Here is a 27,714-nt window from a genome sequence, read left to right as displayed (position 1 = left end):
GGGCGTGATTGGGTCACATGCCATCTCTGATGTCCCGTGGGCTTGGGGCTGGATATTCTGACACTTCAGGCTTTGAGGCCATGTTCATCTTTTTGGCATGAGGCTCAAACACTATGGAAAGAGGTAAATACTGAAATATTTTCATTACTGGCATTTTATAAAGAATAAAATTGATGTTTGCTCAGTAATGCTTTTAAAAGAATCTCTTCCTCCAGGGAAGCCAGAGTTGTACATTTTCATCATGTGAGTAGTCAACTGTGTTGAATTCAACAGAGAAGGTCATTTAAAATACAGATGGGAAAGCCACCGGATGTGACATCATAGAGACAGACTAGTGGTGAGAGCCTGTTTTGTTGGAGGGATGGGCTCTGGAAAATAACAGCAATGAGTTGAAGAGTGAAAAGAGATGAAAATATGAAAACAAAGTTCTAGTCTTCATTGTGAAATGACAGCTTGTGGGAAAAAACCCAATATGTCTTTGAGTAATGATGCTTTAGGCTCCTGCATTTCAAACTGTGGTCCTGGGCGTTGCTTAGCAACTTGTTAGAAATGTAGAATCTCAAGGTTCATCCTCAACCTCACAACAGAGTCTGCATTTTAACTACATTCCCAAGAGATTCATTGAGTTTTGAGAAATGCTTCTTAGATGGTGCATTCCACAGTGATTGGAATAAGAAATTGTTCTGTGAGGGTAGTAAATGGCAGGTTATACTGTGTTGCTATATATTATAGACTGATTTTTCCAAGGTGTTTGTTATTAAAGGGATGGAGAGAGGAGAGTAAACTTGAAAGTTAGATGTGTGGATAGATATTATTTTTGGTCGGGGTCAGTAAGGAAATTGGGAAAGAAGTGTCTGGCATTTTTGTCAGCACATGAGGAAGATCCTGTGGATGGAGGAAAGGAAGAGAACACCAAGAGTGTCCATTTATTGAGCAAGTTTTTGGTGAAAGTTGGAACAGGCTGAGTCGAAGGCACTGGTGCAAGACTGAGAAGGAGCTCCTTTAGAGAATCCAGATCTCAGGCAGGGAGACGTGGACTAGAACAGATTGGTTGGGTAGAAAAGACAGAGTGAACAGGGTGTTGGCTTTCATTTCAGAACAAAAGACAAAGCATCTAAGTGTAGAACAGCTATGTAAAAAAAAAAAAAAAAAAAAAAAAGTGTGCCTGCCAGACTAGCCAAGATCATTTATTTTGACTATTCATGAAACCAATAAGTTGCTTTGTACCACAATTAAAGAGCCAACATGTGCAAACAGAATAAGGACTCTGATGGTGGGGAATTGGAGATAGGAGAGTGGCAGGTCATGATGTGAAGGATGCTAGGATGGTAAGAAAGCACTCTGGTGCCAGAGCTGCCCTGGATACGGATGGATGGAATAACTGATTGGGAGGAATGAGGTGTGGGTCTGGGAGAGAAAGACGGCAATACCACAACCGCAGGATGTATTCTTTCTCATGGGAAAGTCCATAAAACATTCTGTACATGGAACTGTAGTGCTGGTGAGCCAGATTCTAAACTCATTAGAGAAAACTGCTTTACCTTTGAGATTAATAGAAAATGAACATCCAAATTCCAGGACCATTTGAGGAAAACGTGTATTAATAGGTGATAGGATGTTTCTGCAGTAACTTATCTTAATGGTTAGTAATGACAGTATTCATCTTTCTACCATCAATGGTAGAATCACGTTAGCAGTTTACTTAATAATTTAAAGTTTAAGACTTTACAAAATAGTTTGTGTTATATTTTTATTGTACCCAAATTTTGCAAAAATCAGTTTTCTGATTGTAAACTGAATTTAAATTTTAAACTGATTTTTCTGATTTTAAATTAATTTTTTAAAATTTATTTATTTATTTATGGCTGTGTTGGGTCTTCGTTGCTGTGCCCAGGCTTTCCCTAGTTGCCATGAGTGGGGGTTACTCTTTGTCGCGGTGTGCGGCCTTCTCATTGCAGAGGCTTCTCTTGTTGTGGAGCATGGCCTCTAGGCACGCTGGCTTCAGTAGTTTTGGCTCACGGGCTCTAGAACGCAGGCTCAGTAGTTGTGGCTCACGGGCTTAGTTGTTACGTGGCGTGTGGGATCTTCCCGGACCAGGGCTCGAACGTGTGTCCACCGCATTGGCAGGAGGGTTCTTAACCACTGCGCCACCAGGGAAGCCCTTAAATTAGTTTTAATGTTTCAGAATGTTTCCTAGTGAATTCACTCTTCTGCTACTCCACTGTCATAACAGTTTTGTTCCCTTCTTCATCTGCTTAGATATCATGTTTCCCCCAGTCCTTCTCAGAATCAGCCTGTATCCTCACCTTCCACACCATGAGGAAATAAAATGCATCTGATGGGAACTCCATCCCCTTCTCGTAGTCAATCTATTAAATCTTCCTGTACTCACTCCTATTTTCCTTTCCTTCCCTCTTACTAAAATGGAGAGAATGTCTCTCCCCGCCTCATAAAGCAAAATTTGTGCATTTAGTTTGTCACCCCACACCTCTTACCCTTTCAGGGAGCTCTTTCTACCATTCACCTACTCTCTCCTGCATCATCAACATCTCCCCATCTCTTTCATACTTTCCATCACCACCAGGCTTCAGTATCTCTCACATGACAAGTGAAAAAAAGTTCTCCAGGGCCCCACTCGCCTTTGAGGCACCACCATTTCTCTGCACTCCTATTCAGAGCCAGACTCGTCCCACCTCCATTGCTTACTTTCCATAAACCCTCTTCCTAGTCTCCTGCCAAGTGGAAAGGTGTAAGGGGACAAACCCAGGGGCATTTTCATTGCTGATCTTGCTTGATGTCCTGGCAGTATTCCACATGCTCTCCCCAAACATGCATGCTCTCCCATGGTTTTCCTCCTATGTCCCTAGATGATGTTCTTAGCATCCTGTGTTAGCTTTTTTTCCCCTTCAACACAACCTCTTAACGTTGGGGCATCTCAGATCATCTTGCGAGCCCTCAGCCTTTCCCACTCACTCTTAGTGGGTTAGTGGATCTACAGATGTGATCAGTTGACGACACCCAAGCTCTAGCTCTGGTCCAGACTTGCCATTATATGACCCCTAGCCCCATTTATCCAACTGCCTATTGAATATGCCTCAATGTGGTGGTCTCTGACACAGCTTAAACTTACCTTTATCTCCACCATGGCTTTGAAACCCTCAGTTATGTTTTTCTTTTTCAAGTTGCACCCACGTCCCATGCAGATGTAGGATTAAGCATATATAGTCTTCAATTTTACTTATTGTCCTTTGACTTTTCGTTTTTTCATCTTATTCTTTCAAATGCTGAATTATACCACCTACTTTCCTTTCGACGGTGAACATCTCTGTTACGAATTAATTCTATTAATAACCAACAAATACTTTCATGGAGAAATCTTGTTTGTGTCCTGTTACCTAATAGAAATATTTTTAGATCACATATTTTCAATTAGTGATGATATCGTCTGCATTTACAGGATATTACTGACCATATTCCAGAGGACATTGTATCCTTAGTTTAATCTGTCCTTTACCAACATGTATTTCCAGAGTTTAGTTTTAATCTTATCCATTTCTACTAGCTATAAACAATGTGAGATATTGATGCGTCTGTCCTTTTTAATTGTGATAGACCACTGTTTTTACTTTGATACCTAATTTACCTCTATAGTGTTCTTCTAAATATCCATATTTTATTTATATAATCAATAAAGCAAAAGCTTATTAATTAAACAGATTAGATTTCTATCGGCATTTAAACATCGATTGCACACCTAATGAATTTTTCTCTGTTTAATTCAAACCACAGTCTGCTGTATCTGATTTTCTCAAATGCTTTAAGCGCTGTATGAAGCAGACACAATACACACATACTATTAAACTTGTTGAAAATTGGATTGGTTCACTTAGGCTAATCAGGTCAGAAGTGCTAATAAATTTAAGGGTGTTTCTTTACTTTTATATTCTTATTCCCTCGTACTCAGTTTTAGGGTTTTCTCTCGTTTTCATCAATTTCACCAACTGTACACGTGTCCAGTGTTTCAATAATCGTACACACCCTGAAGATGAGCATTCTAGCTGCCCACAGTTGGAAGATTTGATTTATCAACCAGTTTATTCCTGGTGTAGGTCATGAGGACTGTCTGCGTCTTCCAAGGTGATTTTACCTGACTTGCTGACTCCACAAGAGAGGCCCTCCTTTTAGAGGTCACTATTGTCCTTTATATAAGGAACTGTCCAAATCACTGTTCCCAATAGTTGGACAGTTTTGTTTTCTGGTAACCCCAGCTTTTATCCCGAGCTGTCACTCGATCTGGACATCTCAGCTTTTTAGTACAATTCATTAACACCTTAATTTAGTACCACTTTCCCTTCGTTATACAAACTGGAGTAAGCCTTCTTTGCCATTGCTTGTTCTGAGGGGGACCTAGTGAAGCCCATTTACGTCGGAAAGTTTAGGTCAGTGGTGCTCTTCGAAATTACTGTTCTCGCCCATCTGCAGTTTAGTCCTGGGTATTGACTTCTGTGATTACTGACCATTATTATGATGAGGTTATCATCCTTGGTGTTTGGTCCCTTAGACTGGTACATGCTTACGCTTATCCCTGATGCATACGTACGGAACACATGTCCTGCACCGTTTAAGCTGAAGTACTGCCAGTTCTGTCCCCAGGAGTCTGTCCAAATTCTTGGATGGTGGTAAGAAATAAATTATGAAGTTGCTTTTCATTGCCATCTGCGTAGCTCGAGAAATAGTATCTGAACACCCTCACAGACTATCACCAGCTGCGACTTTAGAACCAGACTGGTCCCTTGGAAATAAAAACAGGTGTTTTACATACCATAAATATAGTTACACAGATGGAATGTTTAGGATAGAGAAAAATACTCCTTACCTACTTATTTTAGTTCCCATTATTTTTCTTGTTCTTCCTGAATAATCTACGACCATCAGTAGAAGGTTGTTTTTGGGAGAACAGGCATGAAAAAGGGAAACAAATTTTTATTTATGGCTTATGAAAATGTAGAAAATCGATGAATACAGAATGATACAAAGCAGAATCGATGGCTATAGAATAATGCAAGGTACTGAATTACTACACATAGGTATTGACACCTGTAGTACCCTTAGTTTTGTACTGGCTAATGTCTTTTGACCATGGTGGTGTTTTTATAAACGATGTGTCTTCATACTCGTGATGAATACTCTTAAAGTTCTGTTCACGTTCTGTACATTTTCCTTATCTTTTTACGTCTTATAACACCAGATAATCTGCAACAATATTCACAAAAATATTGTAGTCCTAAAATTTTGCAGAGGTAAATGTCACTTATTTTTACATCCCCCTTCTACATGCAAAGCATTTCCAAACTGTTATCACGTGGGCTGAAGTATTTCCCCCCTCAGGGTTATTTTGAAGATAGAGAAGTTTCTGAGCCTGACAACATGTGACATGTTAGTTTCAGGTGAGTTTACTTCCTTCACACAAGTCAGAAGACTTAGTAAAAGAAAAAAAAAAAAAAACAGGAAAAGCTTTGAGGCTCTCCAGCTACAAGTTTTGCAGTGGATAGCTGCCTTCTACAAAAGGATTCTAAGGGGTTTAGAATGTTCACATCTGACAGAAAACCTTACTTGAAAATATGCCTGTTTTCATTCAGAATGGTATAGGCACATTGGGAAAAAAGTGTATGTACATTAAAAAACAAAGTCTTCAAGTCATCCCCAATATCCATATATTAGGAATATTCATTATTATCTGTTAGGCATATGATTGTTTCTTTGAGTGCAGAAACATGGACACAAAAGTACATCTTTATTTTTTTAGCACAAAAATAGATTTGGTTCATACTTTCTATAGAATGTATATTCTCCTGCAACTTTAATTTTTTTCCCTGTTCAGTATCCTTTCAAAGAAATCTTTTCTTAAGTTTTATAATTAGTTTACAACGTGTTAATTTTTGCTGTACAGCCTAGTGATTCAGTTATATACATACATTCTTTTTCATATTCTTTTCCATTATGGTTTATTACAGGATACTGAATATAGTTCCCTGTTCTATACAGTAGGATCTTGTTGTTGTTTGTCCATTCTATATATACTGGCTTGCACCTGCTAATCCCACACTCCCAGTCCTTCCCTGCCCCCCCCCTTGACAACCACAAGTCTGTTCTCTACGTCTGTGAGTCTGTTTCTGTTTTGTAGATAAGTTCATTTGTGTCATATTTTGGATTCCACATATAAGTAAGTAACATCATATGGTATTTGTTTCTTTCTGACTTAGTTCGCTTACTATGATAATCCCTAGGTCCATCCATGTTGATGCAAATGGCATTAATTCGTTCTTTTTTTATAGCTGAGTAATATTCCATTGCATATATGTACCACATCTTCTTTATCCATGAATCCATTGATGGACATTTAGGTTGTTTCCATGTCCTGGCTATTGTGAATAGGGCTGCTATGAACATAGGGGTGCATTTATCTTTTTGAATTAGAGTATTGTCTGGATATATGCCCAGGAGTGGGATTTCTGGATTATATGGTAGCTCTATTTTTAGTTGTTTTGAGGAACCTCCATACTGTTCTCCATAGTGGCTGCACCAACTTACATTCCCACCAACAGTGCAGGAGGGTTCCCTTTTCTGCACACCCTCCCAGCATTTGTTATTTGTAGACTTTTTGATAATGGCCATTGTGACTGGTGTGAGGTGATAACCTCGTCGTAGTTTGTTTTGATTTGCATTTCTCTAGTAATTAGCGATGTTCAGCATCTTTTCATGTGCCTCTTTCTTGGCCATCTGTATGTCTTCTCTGGAGAAATGTCTATTTAGGTCTTCCGCCCATTTTTTGATTGGGTTGTTTTTGTTGTTGTTAAAGAAATAATTCTTTTGAATTAACTTGTTAGTTTTAAGTTGCCGTTGTCTGCGTACCCGAACACTGACACGATCATCTCCTACCCGTGGTCCCTTAGAGTCTCTTCGGTCTTTATGCATCTATCACTGCATGCTGCAAATATTTCCATTGGAGAAACCACTACGGGAAGAAGTACTGGCTCGAAGGGAATACATAATTGAAACTCTGAAAAGTTCTAGGCAAATTCCCCTTCAAAGAAGGCGGTAGGAAGACACACTCTCTAAACAGCTTCTGAGAGCATTTTGCTCCCCACCTTTACTAACAACGGATAGTATCAGTCTTTTCAAATTATGGTGATCATGTAGACCATAGTAAATGGGACGTGCGCCTTGTTTTAATAGAGAGAACATATTAATCTTCTCTTGGGTTTGTGGATCCATTTTGTCCATATTCAGAAACTCACGCAGTAAGAACACCATGTGTTCTTTTGGAATTCCTTAGTAATGTGTTTCTTTGCTTCTTGGGCCTGATGGGGGAGATGGGGCATTATTGCTTTATTCCATTATCCCTATTATTCCTTTTCCTATTTCCATCAAGAACAAAACCTCTGCTCCGTGGTTTAAAAGGGATGCCTGCCGGGGACAGACTCGCACTACCTCTTTCTTACTCCTCCTTTCACATCTGTCTCAGACAACTTTTCTCCAAGGTAATCCCCACGTAGAGGACGTTTGGCGTGGCCCTGGGTTCAGACTCTCATTCATTCCCTTTCTCTCTCAGAAGCTTCCCCTGCCTTCAGAGAGAGGCCAGCTCACCCCCTGCCCGCTCCCCCTGCCAAGTCCACACACAGCAGGCCCACCTCCTTCTGGTTCTCTTCTTTGCGTGAAAGACGTCGCAAAGACCATGATTTTGCACGTGTCCAGCTTTGGCAGCTACGTTTGGAGCTTGCTCTGCTGGCTCCGGTTTTTCCAAAGGCGGATTCTAACGTTGGAATGGGGTCGGGGTGCTTGGGAGGTGAGAAGATTCTTCAAGGTTAATTCATCCTCGAATACATAAGACATCCTACAGTTTGGAGACACAGACTTCATGCCGATCCTCACGTGAGTTCCTTTGTGTGAGCTGTAGCATACGTCTCCTGTCCTCTTAATTACTAACGCCCCTGGTCCTCAAAGTATTTGAGCCAATACTGTGCTCATACATGATTCATCTGGTTTGTGAAATTTTACCGTATTGGATTTCTCTGTACCCAAAGGGTATCCAACTGGAGGACAGTTGCTACATTGATTCAGATTGTGTATATATAACCAAAAATCATAAGCATGAGGTGATATTTGAATTAATATTTCTAATTTTAGATATATTTCTAACATGAGATCAGAAGGAATACTTTTTTACATGACAAAGGGAATTTGCCAGTTTCCCAAAAGGTGCCTAAAATCTGAAGACAACCTTTTTTTTTTTGCGGTACGCGGGCCTCTCACTGCTGTGGCCTCTCCCGTTGCGGAGCACAGGCTCCGGACGCGCAGGCTCAGCGGCCATGGCTCGCGGGCCCAGCCGCTCTGTGGCATGCGGGATCCTCCTGGACTGGGGCATGAACCCGTGTCCCCTGCACCGGCAGGCGGACTCCCAACCACTGCGCCAGCAGGGAAGCCCTGAAGACCACCTTTTGATAAGAATGTTAAATTTCTGTGTAAACAGATATTTCTCCTGGAGCTGGCTCATCTCACAGTAAGCGTGCTATGCATTCTACATAACACTAAGACATCTCTATCTTTCAGAAGGAAGGCGATGTACATATGTCATACTTTTACAAATAGGCTCTGTCAGTATGTGTTTAAGTACTAATCAGTCAACATTACACAAATGATCAGCCTAACAATTTGATATTTGTTCAGGGTTCCTGTAAAATCACTCACAGAAAATTACTCACAGAATTGGAAAGCTTACTCACAGAATTGGAAAGCAGTGCCATGCCAAGAAGATAGTAAGTCCAGTTTCTCTGCTAATTTAAATCTTATTCCAAGTGTAGGTAGGATCTGAAGAGGAAGAAATGCAAATGACATGTTCATAGAACATTCCAGTATTCATTCATTCACTATACATCGATTCCATGCCGAGGTCGCAGTGCATCTCCAAGTACAACATATAAGCATGTGGAATACTTTTTGGATGCAAAATTTAAGACCGTGTGTAAAAACAGTTTGAGGAACCAAGGTAACAAGTAAATCACTGACATCTCAGATGGTTACAATCTTTCATTAAAATAAAACAAGCCACCTTACTGCCTGCAGGGCATGTTAATGCTATTAACATAGAAATAAGGGGAATTCTGTCATTGATTACCATTTTCCATCTCTTGCTCATGAGATCTGTTCTTCCTTGGACTTCAAGTTAATGCTTAGAAGTTGCATCCTTTATGGTAAAGGAGGGCCATAACTTTCCTGTCTTTTCCTTGAGCCAGGTGTTCTTGGTCTTTCTGCGTTTAAGACTTGCAGTTATTACGCTTCGTCTGCTGGTTCCTACTACTGTCCCAGAAGAAATCTGTGAGCGCTTAAAATGGGCAAACAACCAAGTGCAAACTGTTTTTAACCAACTCAGCCTGCAATTCCAATTTGTCTGATAGCCTTAGCTCTGCCCATGCTAATTTTGTGCTGACACACACATGCTCGGTTCCCCTTATTTGTGGGGTTCTTTTTTGGCCACTTGGCTTGTGGGATTTTAGTTCCCCGACCAGGGACTGAACCTGCACCCTCGGCAGTGAAAGCGCGGAGTCCTAAGCACTGGACCGCCAGGGAAGTCCCTCGGTCCCCCTTATTTGGATGTGAGCGTTCTCCCTCCTAACAGACACAGAAAGACAGTTAAAAGACCTGGATTTGCTTTCTCTCAGCATCTCCCTTCCCAAGGTCTATTCTAAAAGTCCAATTGTATTTAGGCTTCTTCCCCCCACCCCCCTCAGGATTTTTAAGCACCTGGTTTGCTTGGCTGTTAATGGGGTTAATGCCTAATTAACCCTGGTAAGAGTGACACTCACCTGCATTGACATTTTCCTCATTGTTAAAGGCATACATAGATTAATTCATATGGGCTAGAATAGTTTTCCCAAAAAAGGGTAGCTTCAAATGAAGGATGGGTCACTCCACGTGCAGTATGCACTGTGCCACGTGTAGCAGGGTGAGAAGGGGTACCCAAGTGGTGGCACACAGCTCCAGTATTCAAGGAGGTGATGGCTATATTACGAAGAACCTGGGCTACCAGTTGGCATGTAGAAGATAAGTCTTGAGAAAAGAAAGCAGCGAGAACTTTGTGTGTGTGTGTGTGTGTGTGTGTGTGTGTGTGTGTGTGTGTGTGTGAATGTTTTGTGGGCCAGCCTGGTTGGTGAAGAAGTAGGGAAGGAGAAGAAGCAAGAGGACCTCTCTGTGCAGAAGGAACAGGTTGTACAAAGATATCTGGAAGCAGAGCCCATGCTAATGTGTAATTCGTTTATCTGAAGCGTCTTCTAAATACAGGATGGTGAACCGCAGGAGATAAGACTAGAGCATGTTCTGGAAATAAACTTGTGCTGGCCTGGCCGGCCTGAGGAGCGTGTGATGGCTCCCTGAACAGTGGAAAGGCATCGATGATTCTTGAGTGTGGAAGGAGGAAGGCATCACAGTTATATTTCAGGAGGGTAAGTCTGAAGTCACCGAGTGGGAACGAAACAAGACTTAAGGAACCAGTTGTAGAGATGATTATAATTCTGTGAGAGGAATTTGAGGGTCTGAATTAAAGTAATGGTGGAGAACAGATATCACTGAATGTCCTTTTAAAGGCTTCTTAGGAGCATGCAAGGGCTGTAATGACCCTATGGATCCATCCACAGAGGGATGGATAAAGAATATGTGGTATATATGCACAATGGAATACTACCCAGCCATGAAAAAGAATGAAATAATGCCATTTGCAGGAACATGGATTGACCTTGAGATTATCATACTAAGTGATGTAAGCCAGACAGAGAAACACAAGTATCTCATGATATCACTTACATGTGGAATCTAAGAAAAATTATACAAGTGAACTTATTTACAAACCAGAAACAGACTCACAGACATAGAAAACATACTTATGGTTACCAAAGGGGAAGAGGTGGGGAGGGGTAAATTAGCAGTTTGGGATTAACAAATACACACTATTATATATAAAATAGTCAACAAGGACTTACTGTGTAGCACAGGGAACTCCACTCAATACTCTGTAATAACCTATAAGAAAAAATTCTGAAAAACAATTGATACATGTATATGTATAACTAGATCACTTTGCTGTAAACATTGTACAATCAAGTATAAAACATTGTAAATCATTGTACAATCAAGTATAAAACATTGTAAATCATTACAAAACATTGTAAATCAAGTATACTCCATTACAAAATAAAACTTTTTTCTAAAAACTAAAAAAAAAAAAGACCATATGGAATTGCCGGACTGGTCATTTTGGGGAAGAGCCCAAACCCAGAGAAATCAGGTGAGTGTTGGAGCTTTCAAGCTGCTTTGGCTCCAGTGATGATGGGCTGTGGCCACTCATTTGGGTTTGGGTTTCAGTGGCGCCTTCACCCTACCCTTGGGGCCTGGAGTCTCTAAGTTCGAGCCTAAGGTAGATGCAAATCAGAACTGAACCAGCCAAACCCCACTCCAACCTCTGCACCGCACAGAAGGCTGCTCTGGGCCAGAGCAGAGGAAAAGAGGAGGACACGATAAACAGCAACAGCCATGCGTCTTTGGGAAATGGGTCTGGGTGGGGTAGGTTTGCTTTTGTACAAATGCAAAGTGGGTACTGTTGGCATCCGGCTGAAAATAACCCAGTTGGGAGCTAGGGGAGAAAGGTTAGATTTGAGGACTCTATTTAGGCTGTGTTGCCATGGACAGAACTGTGGGAGGGGTGAGATTTCTGAAGGAGTCGGGGGGGACGCACTCACCAGGAGAGGACCAGACCCAAAGATGCGACAGGAGGGGCAGAGATGAAGGATAAGGAGACAAGGGCGTGTCACCTTCTCCCAGAACCAGGTTCACGTGCAAGGGGTGTATTCAAGTGAAGTGCCCTTGGGAGGAACCAAGAGCGGACAGAGGGAGACCGGGAGGGCAAGGAGTCAGGTAGCTCTGTTAACTCCCGCTGGAGCTGTCGGAAGGAGCCCGCCACTGCCAGGGCACAGGCAGAGAGTCCGGCTTCAAGGATCTGGGGAGTTCAGCGATGTCAGCTTTACCGTAAGAGAGGCAGCAGGAAAGTCGCTCAGGCTCATGTGGTCCCTATCGAGGAGGCAGCTGAACCCTCGGAGGCCAGGCGGAGACCAAGAAGTCCAGGAGGAGTGCAGGTCCACAAGTGACCCCAGAGAGCCGTTTCAGGAAAGCCGTGGGACAAGGAAGAGGGTTTTAAAGGAGGAGAAATGAAAGGGTAAGAATTGAATAGATACAGCAAGAGGAAACTCCCACTTGGGTTGTTCAGCCATGAAATACGGTGGCAGGAAGTTCTGTCTTGAGGGGATATTTTGGGAAGCATTGTTGTCCCCGAAGTGCAGCTGAATACATGTATAGTCAAAGAAGACATAACTTACATTTGTAGAAAGCTACCATCACATTGCGAGTGGAAGTCATTCTTCTCACATGGCATTCCGTAAGGGCTCATCACGTCCTGTCCGCTCCAGGAGCTGGAGTATTGGCACCATGCAGGTGAAGCATGCTCCTGTTCTGGGGAATTCTGTCTGAAAAATTCCGGGGAGGGCTCTTTACACTCAGAACGTTGTGGAATCCATCAAACAATGACAGGAAGTGACTCTGCACACACTTTGGATTTGCAACTGGGTTATCTGTACTTTTAACTTCAGCATAAAATCCATGAACGATCTAAGATTTTTATGTTTACAGAGTATATTCTGTTCTCCCATTATCTTCCTTTCTCCCTCCATTCCCTTCTATTTCCATTCTCCCTCATTCCAGAACGACGGGACCAAGTTACCCTTGGGCCCCCAAAGGCAACAGACAGTGCGTGTGTCTCTGAGCCCACAATGAGCTGGAAGGGAGACGGCCCAGCCTGCAGGGGCTGCAACGTGCCTACTGGCCACTGCAGCCCAAGACATTCCTTATTTCACGGCTCTACTACAACTGGATGAAATCTTCAGAGAAAATAAGCACGAACCCCCCAAACTAGACACCCGAGAGTCTTAGAACACACTTACGTGAGAGCCCCTCACAGCCCTCTGAGGCAGCCGGACTCTGAGCCCCCATGTCTGCATGCAGGTTGGAGCCCTGGCACCCAGGAAGGCTGAATTCCTGCCCCACCCCTGCTCTCCAGCAATGGGGAGTTTCTCTGCTGCTGGGAACCCCCAGCAGTAGCTGCCTGCTGTTTCCAAACCTGCCAGCCCTTATTGCACCGTCTCACGGATAACCACGTTAGATCTCAGATACTGCTGGGGCTTCTGCTCCTGGCCCTTGAGCTTTGCAACGACTAGCTTCCGACTGAGGTTAGCACTCCCGTCCCTACACCCTTGGAGGCTGGATTTAATAACCGTCGCGCCCTCATTTTGCTCCCACCCTCGACCCTCTGGCTTACCTGGGTAGTGTGTCCCGCAGCTGCCCTCATTCCTCCATTTCCTCTTGAAGCCTGTGAGCTCCTTCACCACGGATGTCTTCCCGTGTGTTAGAACACGTCATTTCAATCCCCAGAACATCCCACTGAAAGGTAAGCAGAGCCTAATAACAGTTTAAATGTGGGCATTGCTTTTCCCCTTTCAATCGACAGTATGCCTCGATTCTGTAGTTTTCCCCAGATTATAAGTTGCAAAGCAATCACAGGATCTGTTACGTTTCTTACTTATTTCTCTTGCATACAACGGTCATTAGATGAGTTTCTAACCCAATTCGGAGACAGGACACTGGGTAGAAGTGAAAGATCTCTATTATTTGTAAAATTAATCCATAAAATCCCATCTGATGGAAAAGCTGAGTAACTCGCATAGGTTTAAACATATTGTTAATGAAATCACATGTTTTATCCACCCAGATAAAGCATGAGCAGATTGCTTTTGCTTTTGTTTCTATCCATTTATTCACAAAGTAGTTACTCAAGCTGATAAGCTCTGAGTACGCGAAGCAAGTTGGACAAGCTTCCTGTTCTCAGGGAATTTACATTTTCTGGGAAGTGAGAGTAGGAAGCTTTCGGATGATAAGAAATATGAGAAAAGGAAAACAACTCTGCCCAAGAGCAGAATCAAAAGAAACAATGTCATCTCTCCAAAACAGTGGTTCGTTCTCACCTGGGGCAGCGTTGCCCACGATGGGACAGTCAACAATGTCTGGGTCGTTGTGGGGGTATCATCTGCAGGGGGGTGGGGTGGGGCTGCTACTGCATCCAGCGGGTGGAGGTCAGGGGTACTGCTCCCCATCCTGCAACGCACAGGGGGGCCCTCCACAAAGAAGTATCCGGACACAAGTGGCAGTGGTGCTGAGGTTAAGAAACCCTGCTCTCACGCTAGAGTTATAATGCACGTATAATTTCCTTTTATGCGTATCTGCTCTCACTGATAGACACATAAAAGACCTTGTCACTGCTTCGGAATGCCAGTAGTGTTTTTAAGATTAAAAATTGCAATTTTTTTTTCTCAAAAGAAAAGGAGTATACCTTTAAGATTTTTTTTTTTCCTTACCGTATATAATAGTCCAGTGTCCTTTCATGAAGTGTGTTCTGGAGCAAGAGATGTGACTTTCAAAATCTCACAGTAATGACCACCACCATCATTTATCTGGAGCTAGACAATCCAAGACTCTAGTTTTCAGAAATGCTCTTGTCAATCTGAATTTGTGACTTCTGAAAGTGGGAGAAACTCTGGGAAGGTTCCAGGCTCTCTACTACATAGGAATCTTTAATCCAGCATAACTGGACCCTCCTATCAGTTGCAGGCGCATCTGTGTAGTCAGATGAGCAAATTATCAGAGCAAGTACATCAAGAGAAACGTTGCTTTCTTGAAGGTATTGCCAAACATACATTCTGGACTCGTGACTCCCTGCAAAATAGAATTAAATATACTAAAATCTCCAGGATATAGACTGCCATTGACTTGTATTCGTTTGTGTTAGATTGCCAGTGAAGTCGTGAAATTTACCTAGCACCCCAGAGAGTGCTTCTGTCATTCAGGGGGTCTCCTTTAAGGCTCTCTCAACTATATTTACTTCCCTCACCTCCTTCCCTTTCCCCACCAACACCGCCTGCACCCAGCTCTGCAGTTACATCGTCTTTGTCCTCCTAAGCTGCCTTCTCTCTTTTTTCTTTTTTTTTTTTTTTAACGGACAAGAGGCTGCAGCTAGTGCTATGTCTCAAAAGATCAACTCATTACAGTGCTGTACGTTCATAATGGTTGTACGTTTCCCTCTATCCTTTTTATATCTTTAATTACATTTAAGCGTTTCAGGAATCCATTATGTATCGTAATCAAACACCATCTTCCCTTGTGCATCTATTCCTGTTTTAAATCTAGACTTCTAAAATGACTGTGCTATTTTTATCTGTTTAACTCCATCCTCTCTAGTTTTCCTAGAGGAAGCGGGAGCTTTAAGGGGTCGGTCTGAGAATCCCTGCAAACCGTACAATGAAGTGAGTTGCCCAGTTAATCGTATTTATCCTCTGACAGAAAATAAGAGAGAAGACAGACACAAAAGCCCGGACTTTATAGAAAGACGAACCCAAATTCGTATCCTCTCTTAGCTTGTAAATCACTTAATCTGCTGAACCAAAATGTATTCATCTGTCAAACGAATATAGGACTTAGTTTGAAGTTGTTATGAGGATGACAAGCATGGGGAAGGATGGCAGCCCCACAAACTTATTTCCTTTCCTGGAAAAATAATAAATGCAGGCTCCCCTTCAAAGGGGAGCACCAACCAGGGCAGCCGTGGCTTCCTTTTCCTTTCATCCTAAAATACCTATCAGTGCCTTTGTCGATTTTTCAATCAAAAATGCCATCTGGACATTTGGGGACCAAAATGCCAATCAACTTTTTCTCTACTGCAGAAATTAATTACCTACACAGACCTCACTCTTGAAGTCACCTTGACATAAGGAGGATGGGAGAAGAATTGAGCCCAAAAAAGGTTTAAAATTCATTTAAGTTTAAGATTTGTAACGGAAGAGGTTTTTGTGAGCTTGCAAAACTCTGAAGCCTTTGTTTTTAAAAGATATATGCAAAGACAAAAGGGAGCAAGAATTGTCACAGGGAGAAAGCATCCTTACATACATATAAAAGAAGGGGCCATGTTCAAACTTTACTTCAGGAGGAAGATAGATCTGCCCGTAAAATAGTTCCACTCAGTCGCTGTAAGTTTCATCTTTTTCTTACGTGCAAAGTTTCTTACCAAAGTCAGAGAAACTAAAAGTACATTCCCCCCCTAAAAAAATTCTTAAATTTCACAAGAGGAGATTGCATGTTACCTGTGAATCTCCTTCTGTGACATCTAGGTTGGTACGAGCAATGCATACTGAGGAAAATGGCCCTGCATAACCTCCTTGACGTTTGCTTTCCTTCTGGAGCCCTGGGTCGTTGTACCAAACTGCATGGTAACCAACACCAGATGCTAAAACAGAGGCAAAGCCAGGACTCGTATTTGCTCAAGAGAGCACTGTTTCAAAGCTCAGAATCATTGCAACCAATAATATCTTTCCCTATAATGTGAAGGAACAAATCAAGAGAGTTGTGGTCAGTTGTCAGAATTTCAGATCTAGGGCTTCCCTGGTGGCGCAGTGGTTAAGAGTCCGCCTGCCGATGCAGGGGACACGGGTTCGTGCCCTGGTCCAGGAAGATCCTACATGCCGCGGAGCAGCTGGGCCCGTGAGCCACGGCCGCTGAGCCTGCGCGTCCGGAGCCTGTGCTCTGCAACAGGAGAGGCCACGACAGTGAAAGGCCCGCGTACCGAAAAAGAAAAAAAAAAATTCAGATCTAAATAATGATATTTCATAATATAGCCACAATAGCATGCTAACAGGAAATAAACGTGGGGCTTTATAATATTTTAAAATGATAAAAATAGTTTTGACAGGAACTAACATTTTAAAACAAGAAGACTGGAGATACACGGACAAACACACAGAGGAGGGGGTGCTTTACTAAACCCCACATAAAATGAAATCATTGATAAATGAGAAAAGTCAATGATGCCTAAAGGAAGGCATTACCTAGGAGACTTTCTGCTAACTTCAGAAGTGTGCTTCATTTCATTACTACTACGAACTAAAAGAAAATCATAACATAGAAAGCAAAATAATTAAGCTCTTACCCTTGGATGTGAGCAAGCAGGGACAACAATGACCAGAACACAGAACGTTTCCAGTGAAACTCTCAAACCTTGAGATTGCAAAACTGGAATCATGTTACCTTTTAAAAAATGGACCGTCTGAACTCAGAATGGAGGGTGTAAAAGAAGTTCCAATAGAGCTGTTTTGTACAAATGGTGACCCCTCCCCCCAGGAGCCATTTCTTGACTTAACCATTACTCTGTGGCTGTGAGGACAGAAGCAGATCAACTCTCGACATCCAGAAGGTCTGCTGGCTTTTAGGCAGATACTGAAATTGTAAGCAAGTGAACCTACTAAGCGCAAATGGAGAAACAAGAGAAACGATAGACACGTACAGAGGCTCTCACAGTTCTGGAGTTCGGTGTCTGTCTTGGGCTTCTCGGGGCTGACAGTTCATAGGCCAGCAGAGCTGAGGTCCTTTCTGGAGGCCGTATACGAGGACACGTTTCTTGCCTTTTCCAGCTTATACAGGTGGATCACATGTTTTGGTTTGGGGCTTCTTCTGTCTTCAGAATGCCAGCAAAGACCCCACGAATCGCGGGTGTCTCTTCTAACACTGACTCTGGCGCCCACTTCCCTGTGGAGGGACTTTTACGATGCCGTGGGTCCACCTGCATAATCCACTCTTCCCCCTATTTAAGGTCTGCTCCCTAGCAGCCTTCCTGCCATCCGCAACTTTAATTCCCCTCTGCTGTCCAAGGGAACATATTCACAGGTTCTGGGAGTTAGGACGTGGACTTCTTTGTCGGAAAGGCCATTCTTTTTGCCTACAGTAGCAACCATCTAATTCCTTAGGTTTCACATATTTGAAACTGAAATGTATAGGGTTTATGTGGTTGATGTTTAAGGAAAAAAATGTTTATTTTACTCCTAAAGCCACATGATATTGACGGTTTTAAAACTATGCTCTGGTCACCTGCACATGTATATATAATTTTGATCTATATTTCCAATATGATAATGGTTGTTAAATGAATTCTGTGTGCCTTTTGCACACTGTACACTTGAAAACATTGCATGCATTTATTTTTAAACCTCTTAGAGTGCAAACACTAATGTTTACCAATTTGCCAAGTGAAATAATACATAAATGCAACAAAACGAACCGTGTCATAATACATAAATGCAACAAAACGAATCTTCTCTAAGGTGGAATTATATCGGATAGTAAAATGGAAACCATGATCTCATCAGACACTTGAAAGCAGTGTGAATAAAAAGTATCAATATCTTAACCAAAAAATGTGTATATCAGTGTTTTTACTTATTCGTTCTCTTTTTTAAAAAAAATGTGAGCTCAGGTTATTCATGAGTATTTTTCTTTTTCATTTTTCTCTATTTTAATAAACTGAGATTGATTTTAAGTAATTCTATCTAGTTTTATCTTTTTTGAAATCTTTTTTGAAATTCATAAAAAATGAATGTTCCAAGTCTTTACCCAATTCATCTGCACAAAAAGGTTTAAAAAACCAGGACTCTTAGATGGATGAAAGCTTGATTTGCTCAAACATTTGATACTAAAATATCTCAAGGACAAAATTCGAAACCACTCATCAATTAAGATAAAATGTCAGTGGAGGTATTATAGTCATGAATATTTATGAGGTGAATGACAAAGCATCCAAATATATTTGAAATGTACTTAACAAAATGTATTTTGAAATGCAAAGATACAGTTTGCATTTCCCAGCCTTTGACAGAATAAGTCAACAGAAATAAATGAAAATGTAGAGAATATGTATACTGTGATCAATAATGTCTGTTAATAGTTACAAATTAAATTGTGAGTCCTAGAAGCAGAGTGCTGTTTCTGGTTCTGCAAGTGTATGCACATTGAGTCACCAAAGGAATCTTTATGTTAGGTGATAAGGAATTTTATACTAATTTTTTTAAAAAGGAATAATTCTGAAAATATTCTTTGACCTGAACACACACTCACACACAATTTGATAACAATATGGTAATAACAATACTACCGTCACCACAACAGCAGAAGCAGACCCTGGGATATTAGACAGCCTCTTTTCACCCAAAACAGAGGAATTTAAATACCCTGAGAGGTATAACTGATCACAATTTGTCCCCTCTACCTACGTCCTATCATATTAGCTTCAGGCATTTTCTTCAAAACACTTACCTGAAATACCTTTTTAAAAGAGACTCCATAGTTTTTAAAACTATCTCCATAGTTTTGCCTTTTTCAGAGTGTCACAGAGTTGGAATCATACAGCATGTAACCTATTCAGGTGGGTTTCTTTCACTGAGTGATATGCATTGAAGGTGCCTCCATGTCTGTTCTTGGCTTGACAGTTCCCTTCTTTTTATTGCTGAATAATATCCCACTGTCTGAATGGACCACAGTTGATTTCCCCCGTTCAGCTACTGAAGGACATCTTAGTCGCTTCCAAGTTTTGGCAACTGTGAATAAAGCTGCTGTAAGCATCCATTTGCAGTTTTTTTGTATGGACGTAAGTTTTCAGCTCCTTTGGGTAAATACGGAGGAGCACAGTTGCTGGTTCATATGGTAAGAGTAAGTTCTATAAGAAACGATCCAGATGTCTTCCAAAGTGTCTGTACTGCTTTTCATTCCCACTAGCGATGAATGACAGTTCCTGTCGCTCTATATCTTCACCAGCATTTGGTGTTACCGTGGTTTTGGCTTTTCACCATTCTAAGAGTTGTGTAGTGGCATCTCATTGTTTTAATTTGCAATTCCCTAATGACATATGATATGGAACATTCTTCTCATATGATTATCTGCCCTGTGTATATATTCTTTGGTGAGATGTCTGTTCAGATAAATTGCCCATTTTTAAATCAGGCTGTTTGTTTTCTTATTGTTGAGTTTTTAAAGTTCTTTGTATATTTTTGACAACTGTCCTTTACCAGATATCTTTTGCAAATATTTTCTTCCAGCTTGTGGCTTATCTTCTCATTCTCTTGATAGTCTTTTGAAGAGCAGAAGTTTTTAATTTTAACCAAGTCCAGCTTATCAATTATTTCTTTCACGGACTGGTGGTGTCTTTAAAATGCTATCACCAAATTCCAAGTCATTTAGATTTTCCCCTGGTTTTGCATTTGCGTTTAGGTTTATGACACATTTGAGCTGATTTTTTTAAAGGGTGTAAAGTCTGTGTCTAGATTCGTTTTTTTACATGTGGATGTCCAATTAGTTGTTCCAGCACCATCTTTTTGCTGAAAGACTATCTTTGCCCCATTGTGGTTGATTCCTTTACTCCTTTTTCAAAGATCACTTGACTATATTTGTGAAGGTCTGTTTCTCAGCTCTCTGTTCTGTTGCATACATTTGTCTATTCTTTTGCCAATACCACACTGTCTTGATCATGAAGTATCTTTTAATTCAGTTGCTTACGTATATATTGGCTATTTCCCCAGTCTTTGTTTTCTTCAAGCCTGCATCAAGGGACTTCCCTGGTGGTCCAGTGGTTAAGACTCCACGCTCCCAATGCAGGGGGCCTGGGTTCGATCCCTAGTGAGAGAACTAGATCCCGCATGCCGCAACTAAACGATCGTACATGCGGCAACTAGAGATCCTGCACGAGGCAACAAAAATCCCGCAAGCCGCAACTAAGACCTGGCACAGCCAAATACATAAATAAAAAATATTTTTTAAAAATGCATCAATAAATAAATATTTTTAAATAAATAATTTGGAGGTTGGGTTAAAGAGGGAAGCAAATTATCAACTGCATTCATTCACTCATCTCCATTTTATTTCACTTATTTATTTTTTTTGTGGTACGCGGGCCTCTCACTGTTGTGGCCTCTCCGGTTGCGCAGCACAGGCTCCAGACACGCAGGCTCAGCGACCATGGCTCACGGGCCCAGCCGCTCCGCGACATGTGGGATCTTCCAGGACTGGGGCACGAACCCATGTCCCCTGCATTGGCAGGCGGACTCTCAACCACTGCGCCACCAGGGAAGCCCCACTCATCTCCTTTAGAAGCATGATGTGACTGGAACACGATGGACAAGCAGGACAGTGCGAATTGGTGATGTCTTTGATCAGAAACGGCTACATATTGATGCACATGGGATTTGGTCAAAGGTTTAGTTAGGGGCAAGTTCATACTTATAAGCAAACATACAGGAAATCAAAAATATATTCACTATTCTTTCAGTTTAATTAGTTACACAAAGGAAAAGTGAACAAAACAGAAAAAGCACATGAACTAAATATAGATAAACGTGGGAACTAATCAGTTCAGGGAAATGTGAATCTAAAAAAAGAAAAAATAGGGCTTCCCTGGTGGCGTAGTAGTTGAGAGTCCGCCTGCCGATGCAGGGGACACAGGTCTGTGCCCCGGTCCGGGAGGATCCCGCATGCCGCCGAGCGGCTGGGCCCGTGAGCCATGGCCGCTGACCCTGCGCATCCGGAGCCTGTGCTCTGCAACAGGAGAGGCCACAACAGTGAGAGGCCCGCGTACTGCAAATAAATGAATAAATAAATAAATAAATAGAAAAAATAATTTGCAAATTAACAGAAACATGACAGTTGAAGCTGTAACAAATTCTGCTCGTGACAGATTAAAAGGCAAAAATAAACAAGGAAAATGTGAATAAGTAATAAGATTTAATTATTGTATATGAAACTGTGTGGCTCCAAATCTATTTATTAAATAACGAATTTTCACAATTTAATTCATCTAATTCCAAATTATTGAAAACCAGTTGGTTCTTCTAAGGCCATTTACTGCCTTTGAATGTGTTCAATTCACCAAATTTTCCAAAATCATTTTCAAAGAAAATTCATCTTAAATATGTTAAATGAATTTGAATCAAATTTTCCTATTTTTTCTGAACCAAGTAGTTTATGGGCACCAGAAGATAGTGCAAACATGATTTCAGTGATGATTTTCTTAAAACTAGTAGTAATGTAGATGCACAGACGAAAAATCATCACTTTAGGGCCTAATTCCTTCAAGGAATCTGGGCTGGAGAGAGCTACAGGGACTCACTTTTCATGGGTATATTCTCACTCAATATTCCTGAATGTTTCAACCCCCCGCGTTCAAATGCGCTCATACTGAAACAACAGGATTTGTTTCACCTATGAAAATGTGGTATTACACTGTCAAGTACTGTTTATCATATCAACTATTGAATTTTCAGAAGGGTTATCCATTTAAAACCCTTTCAGGCCTTTTACTGACCAGTTGGACTTCTAGAAAATGCAAAGATTATCAGATAAATACTCAAAATGCCTATTGAGGGATTTAGAAATAATTTGTTTATAATAATAAGGATCGAAGCAAGCTAAGGTATAACAGGCAATGCTTGTAAAACAACCATTGACATCGATGCCTCTTTCCTAAGGTAGAAACTGCTCATCACCACGGTCTCGTCATCATCCCTGTGGGGTAGGTGTGACTCTCTCTGTCTTCCACAGGAAATACTTGGGGAGGGGGGAGCCTTTCAGAGTGGATAAGAAATGTGCTTCTTGTTACAAAGCACAGTGACAGGCTGAGAGTTTGAATTCCAGGCTCCCTATAACCCCACCACTTTCTCAACTATTGAACTGAGAAGAAGCAAACAGAGCAGGTGATTAAGACAGTACATATATACTATGAGGCTAATTTAAATACATGTAGGTGGATGGCGTCTGCACATAAACGCACAGGAAAACATCTTTGCAGAGAGCTATCAAATGTCACACAGGTACTCCCTAATAACTGCTTGCCCCTCCTTGTTCCTACATGTACAGTCTAATTTGTCTACTAGAAAGATGTTATATATAATTTTTTTAATTTCATAAAATAGAAGAAGAAAACCTAATGATTATAAATAAGCCCAGGAAATTATTCTTTGAATCAATCAGTAAAACAGACAAAACTCAGGACTTCCCTGGTGGTCCAGTGGTAAAGAATCCACCTTCCAATGTAGGGGACGTGGGTTCGATCCCTGTTCGGGGAACTAAGATCCCACATACAGCGGGGGGCAACTAAGCCCGTGCACCACAACTACTGAGCTCACGCGCCTCAATGAGAGAGCCTGCGTGCTGCAAAGTACAGAACTCACATGCCCTGGTGCCCACGCGCCACAACTAGAGAGCCCCTGCGCCCTAAACCTGCGCGCCACAACTAGAGAGAGAAAACCCGCATGCCACAACTAAAGAGATGCCCGCGTGCTGCAAGGAACAGCCCGCGCTCCGCAATGAAAGATCCTGCGTGCTTCCATGAAGCTCCCCACATGCCACAACTAACACGTCGTGCAGCCAAAAATAAAATTCAATAAATAAATAAATCATGTTTAAAGAAAAAGGAAAAAAAATACTTTTAAAACAAATAGACAACTTTGTAAATTTTAATGAAAAGGCATGAAGAAAAGCAGAAAAAGAAATCAATACAGTTAGGCATGAGGAACTGAATATGGCAGACATGGAGAAGAGATGAAAGATTTATAAGGCACTACTATGTACAAATCCCTACAGATAAATTGGGAAGTTTTAGAGAAGGGACAATATCCTTGAAAAATATCAATGACCAAAATTAAATCAACAACTGTAGAAGAAGTTGGAAATCTGTATAAAGCAATAACAGGTAAAAAAAAAAAGGAAATAAAGCCACAAACAAACAAACAAAAAAAGAAATGATAGTCAGGGCTCTGGGGTCACATACATTTACTGATGAGTTTTTGAGTTTATTCAGCTCAAACAATAAAATCAATCCCATGCATACATGTACACACACACACACACACACACACACACACACACACACACACACACACACAGGATTGGGGAATCCATTATATTATCAGATGTTTGCTTAACTCTGTTGGGAAAATCTGATGACTACAGTAAAAAGAAGCATAGTTCAAAGCAGTACATTCAACTCTAAACAATTACTTTTCCATCTTTTCAGAAAACTAAAATGTAGAACAGCTACAAATGGAGTGCAAATCCGAGACCTTAGAAATCACCTAGACATCCTGATGAAGTGCAGATTCTGGTCTGTTCAGTGCAGGAGAGGCCGTGATACATACATAACCCCCGGGTCACGCTGCTGCTGCTGGTGTGCAGACCACACTCTGAACGGCAGGGATCTAGGGATCCCAGCTTCTCCTCTCTCCTTCAGGGTCCAGCAGTCCAAGCCCTTCTCCCCATCCTTGGTCTCAGTTCATGACCTTCCTACGGCGGGGGGAACATCCAAGCCATCAGTAGAGAGATTCCTCAAGCTCTGCCTTCCAGTCTACCCACTGACCAGCCTTCAAGCCCACAGCATCCACCATTCCCTCTCATGACCTCAGACCACCCACGCTCCCATGACTGAAAACACACCAGAATGGACTTCTATATCACCCCCACGATCCTCCCTCTCTTTCTATGGTTATCCATACACAGGCTGAACTAGAGCCCTCCATTCAGAAGTAGGCTATGACTCTCCTAGGATAACCCTGCACCCCCCTAAGAGGGAAAACATAAATCTCTTCCTATGCCCACCTTCTCTTTCAGGAACTACCCCCTAAGCTCTCTCCTTGACATTAAGGCACCTCGGGAAAAAATGATTTATCTTGTCACCTTCCAATTAAGTCTCTTTTCCATGTTTCTCTTAAACCAGGATTTCTTCACACCTCTCCAGCGACACTGGAGTTTTTGAGGTCACCAGTGACCTCCATGCTGCTGTAGGCAGTGCCAAACTCAGTCCTCCGTGGACTGGACCTACCAGAATCATTGGATACAAGCATCACGTTCCCTACCTTGGAAAGCTTTCCTCAAGTGCATACCTTGGCCACTGGCTCTCTGCTCTTCTCCTCCCTCCCTCACTGGGTGTTTCTCCCAGGCTCCTTCGTCTCTTTTCCTTACCTTCACAACCTTGAACCGTTGCTGTGTTCCAGTCTTAGTCTATGAATACTTATTATTTCCAATCTACACGTACTCCCTCCAGGATCTCAGCTAGCCTGATGGCTTGAAACCTTACCTCTCTGCTGATAATACTTCTATCTTCAGGTTGTATCTCTCCCCTGAGAGCTAGATTCATGCATTCAACTCTCTGTTAGTAGTTTTACATGGATGCTACTCATCTCCATCTTTTTTTCCAGCTTTATCGAGACGTAATTGACATATAACAGACTGTAAGTTTAAGTTGTACAGGGCGATGATTTGATACACACACATACAGTGAAATGATGACTACAACAGGGTGAGTTAATACCTCCATCACCTCACATAATTACCATTTCCTTTTTATGGTGAGAACACTTAGGATGTGCCCTCTTAACAGTTTCCAAGTACATAATACAGAATCGGTAACTACAGTCACCGTACTGTACGTTAGACCTCACTCTACTCAGTAACTAGGAAGTGTGTACCCTTTGACTGTCATGTCTCCATTTCCCCAACGCCCCAAAGCCCTAGCAATCACCATTCTATTCTCTTTTTCTGTGAGTTCTGCCTTTTAAGATTCCACATAACTGCATTTCTTTCTCTGTCTGAATTCTTTCACTTAGCAGAATGCCCTCAAGTTTCATCCATGTTGTCACAAATGGCTTATTCAGCCATGAGGAAGAAGAAACTACTCATCCTAATCTCAACATGTCAAAAGCTAATGTCGGGACTTCCCTGGTGGTGCAGTGGTTAAGAATCCGCGTGCCAATGCAGGGGACACGGGTTCGAGCCCTGGTCCGGGGAGATCCCACATGCCGCGGAGCAACTAAGCCCGTGAGCCACAGCTACTGAGCCTGCTCTCTAGAGCCTGCGAGCCACAACTACTGAACACGCGGGACACAACTACTGAAGCCCGCGTGCCTAGAGCCCGTGCTCCACAACAAGAGAAGCCACCACGATGAGAAGCCTGCACACCGCAACGAAAACTAGCCCCGCTCGCTGCAACTAGAGAAAAGCCCGTACGCAGCACTGAAGACCCAACACAGCCAAAAACAAATAAGTTAATTTTTTTTAAAAAAGCTAATGTCCTCACGCTTCCCTGGTGGCACAGTGGTTGAGAGTCCGCCTGCCGATGCAGGAGACACGGGTTCGTGCCCTTGTCCGGGAAGATCCCACATGCCGCAGAGCGGCTGGGCCCGTGAGCCATGGCCGCTGAGCCTGCGCGTCCAGAGCCTGTGCTCCGCAACGGGAGAGGACGCAACAGTGAGAGGCCCGCGTACCACAAAAAAAAAATAAAAAATAAAAAAAAAAAAGCTAATGTCCTCATCACTTCACCCACGCCATAATCCCATCCCACCCCCACCAACACATACATACATGGAAAAAAGGAAAAGAAAAGGTCTTTGCTTCCTTTGCCTCTTCTCCACCTTTGTGTCAACTCTACCCAGACCAAGACTCAGGAACTATCTGTGAGCTTTCTTTTCTTCATAGCCACCCATGCATTGTTTTCTGAAGCCCTATAGCATCCATCTTCCAAGGACACAAAGCATCTGCTTCCTTCACCACCCTCTCTAGAGCATCATCATTGCCCTCCTGGGGGACAGGAGTCACAGTCTAATTGGATTCCTCCTTCCAAACTTTCCCTCCTACAGATTACCTCCAACACAGCAGGCAGAGACCCACGGAACAGATGATGCCAGCCTGTGGCCCAAACTTCCAATGGTTCACCATGTTCCTGCCAGTAAACATCAACGTCCTTACAAAGTGCTGCAAGGCCCTACATGACCTCCTTCCGTGACTTCTCATCACTCCTCTCTTGCTCATTCCACCCACGGCAAGGGGCCACATAAGCCCTGAGCCGACCCTTGGACACTCCAGTCACCCTTCCAAGGCACGGATGATGCCTGCTTCTCAGAATGCTCTTCCCCAGAAAGCCACATGGCTGCTTCCTCACCACCTTCTAGGTTGTCTGAAATGTGACCTTCTCCACGGTCCAGTAAAATAGGCGGTGACACTTTGCCCCAAGTATTCCTCAGTATTTTGAATTTACAGTAAGAAAACTGAGAGTGGTGTTAGCAGTATCAAGTCCATCTTTTCTTAATGGAGACACAATTTGTTAGATACTAAGACAAAATGTGTTGGAGTAGTGCTTCTCAAACTTCAATGTGCATATGAAACACATGGGGATCTTATTAAACTGGAAATTCAGATTCAGCAGCGCTGGAGAGAGGATCAAGGATTTGCCTTTCTAACAGGCTCCCAGGTGTTATCCAGAACACAACTGGGCTACGATTTGAGCAGAGGGTCCTGAGAGGTTTTTTTTTAACCTTTAGAAGTGTGAAGACATACTGAAATGTGAAAAGAAAAAAAAGAAATTATTTTGTTTTTAATTTATCACCATCAACATGTTGGTATATTTGAGTTTTCTTCATCTATAGAGCCTGCATTTCTCTTCACTACATTAATCATTTTAAAAAATTAATGAGCACATACTATGCAACACACAATCAGTGTATTGGGTGCTGAGTACGTAAAAATAACTGGAGACTCAGCCCCCCTGGTCAGTGCATTTACAATGATGTGCGTGAAAGACAGGATGGGCAGGGGGAGAACAATTCAGTTTCCATTGCTAAGATGGGACAAGCACAGGACTCCATGTAAACATGCACAGTTTTATCACCACTCAACATGCCCTTCCACACATTAAAAAAACAGACA

General features: G+C 42.1%; 2 protein-coding genes across 8 annotated transcripts in view; one reads left to right on the top strand and one right to left on the bottom strand.

Moving 5' to 3' along the window:
* The window catches only part of PNPLA4 (patatin like domain 4, phospholipase and triacylglycerol lipase), an 81,496-nt gene extending 54,465 nt beyond the window's left edge, over positions 1-27,031 (top strand). The window contains exons 7-8 of one of the 3 annotated variants that reach the window (XR_013825709.1): positions 10,323-10,499; positions 12,431-12,543. Coding sequence is in view for 2 of the 3 variants with exons in the window: in XM_079910418.1 (XP_079766544.1) it covers positions 26,649-26,690 (42 nt within the window). In the remaining variant the exon portion in view is untranslated. Of the gene's footprint in view, positions 1-10,322; positions 11,110-12,430; positions 12,544-26,648 lie in introns of those variants that run through there. The other 2 variants (XM_079910418.1, XM_079910419.1) reach the window with 2 other exon arrangements.
* STS (steroid sulfatase) overlaps positions 12,497-27,714 on the bottom strand; it is a 552,741-nt gene continuing 537,523 nt past the window's right edge. For 4 of the 5 annotated variants that reach the window (XR_013825700.1, XR_013825702.1, XR_013825703.1 and 1 more), the window contains 4 exons: positions 24,093-24,300; positions 14,511-14,868; positions 13,418-13,539; positions 12,497-12,569 (listed from right to left, as the gene is read on the bottom strand). The gene's annotated coding sequence lies outside the window, so the exon portion shown is untranslated. The remainder of the gene's footprint in view (positions 12,570-13,417; positions 13,540-14,510; positions 14,869-24,092; positions 24,301-27,714) is intronic. The other variant, XR_013825701.1, reaches the window with a different exon arrangement.

This window comes from Stenella coeruleoalba (genome assembly GCF_951394435.1).
Source record: "Stenella coeruleoalba genome assembly, chromosome: X".
Lineage (NCBI taxonomy): Eukaryota > Metazoa > Chordata > Mammalia > Artiodactyla > Delphinidae > Stenella > Stenella coeruleoalba.
Note: the sequence above shows the minus strand (reverse complement) of the source record. Positions and strands in the feature narration are given on the sequence as shown.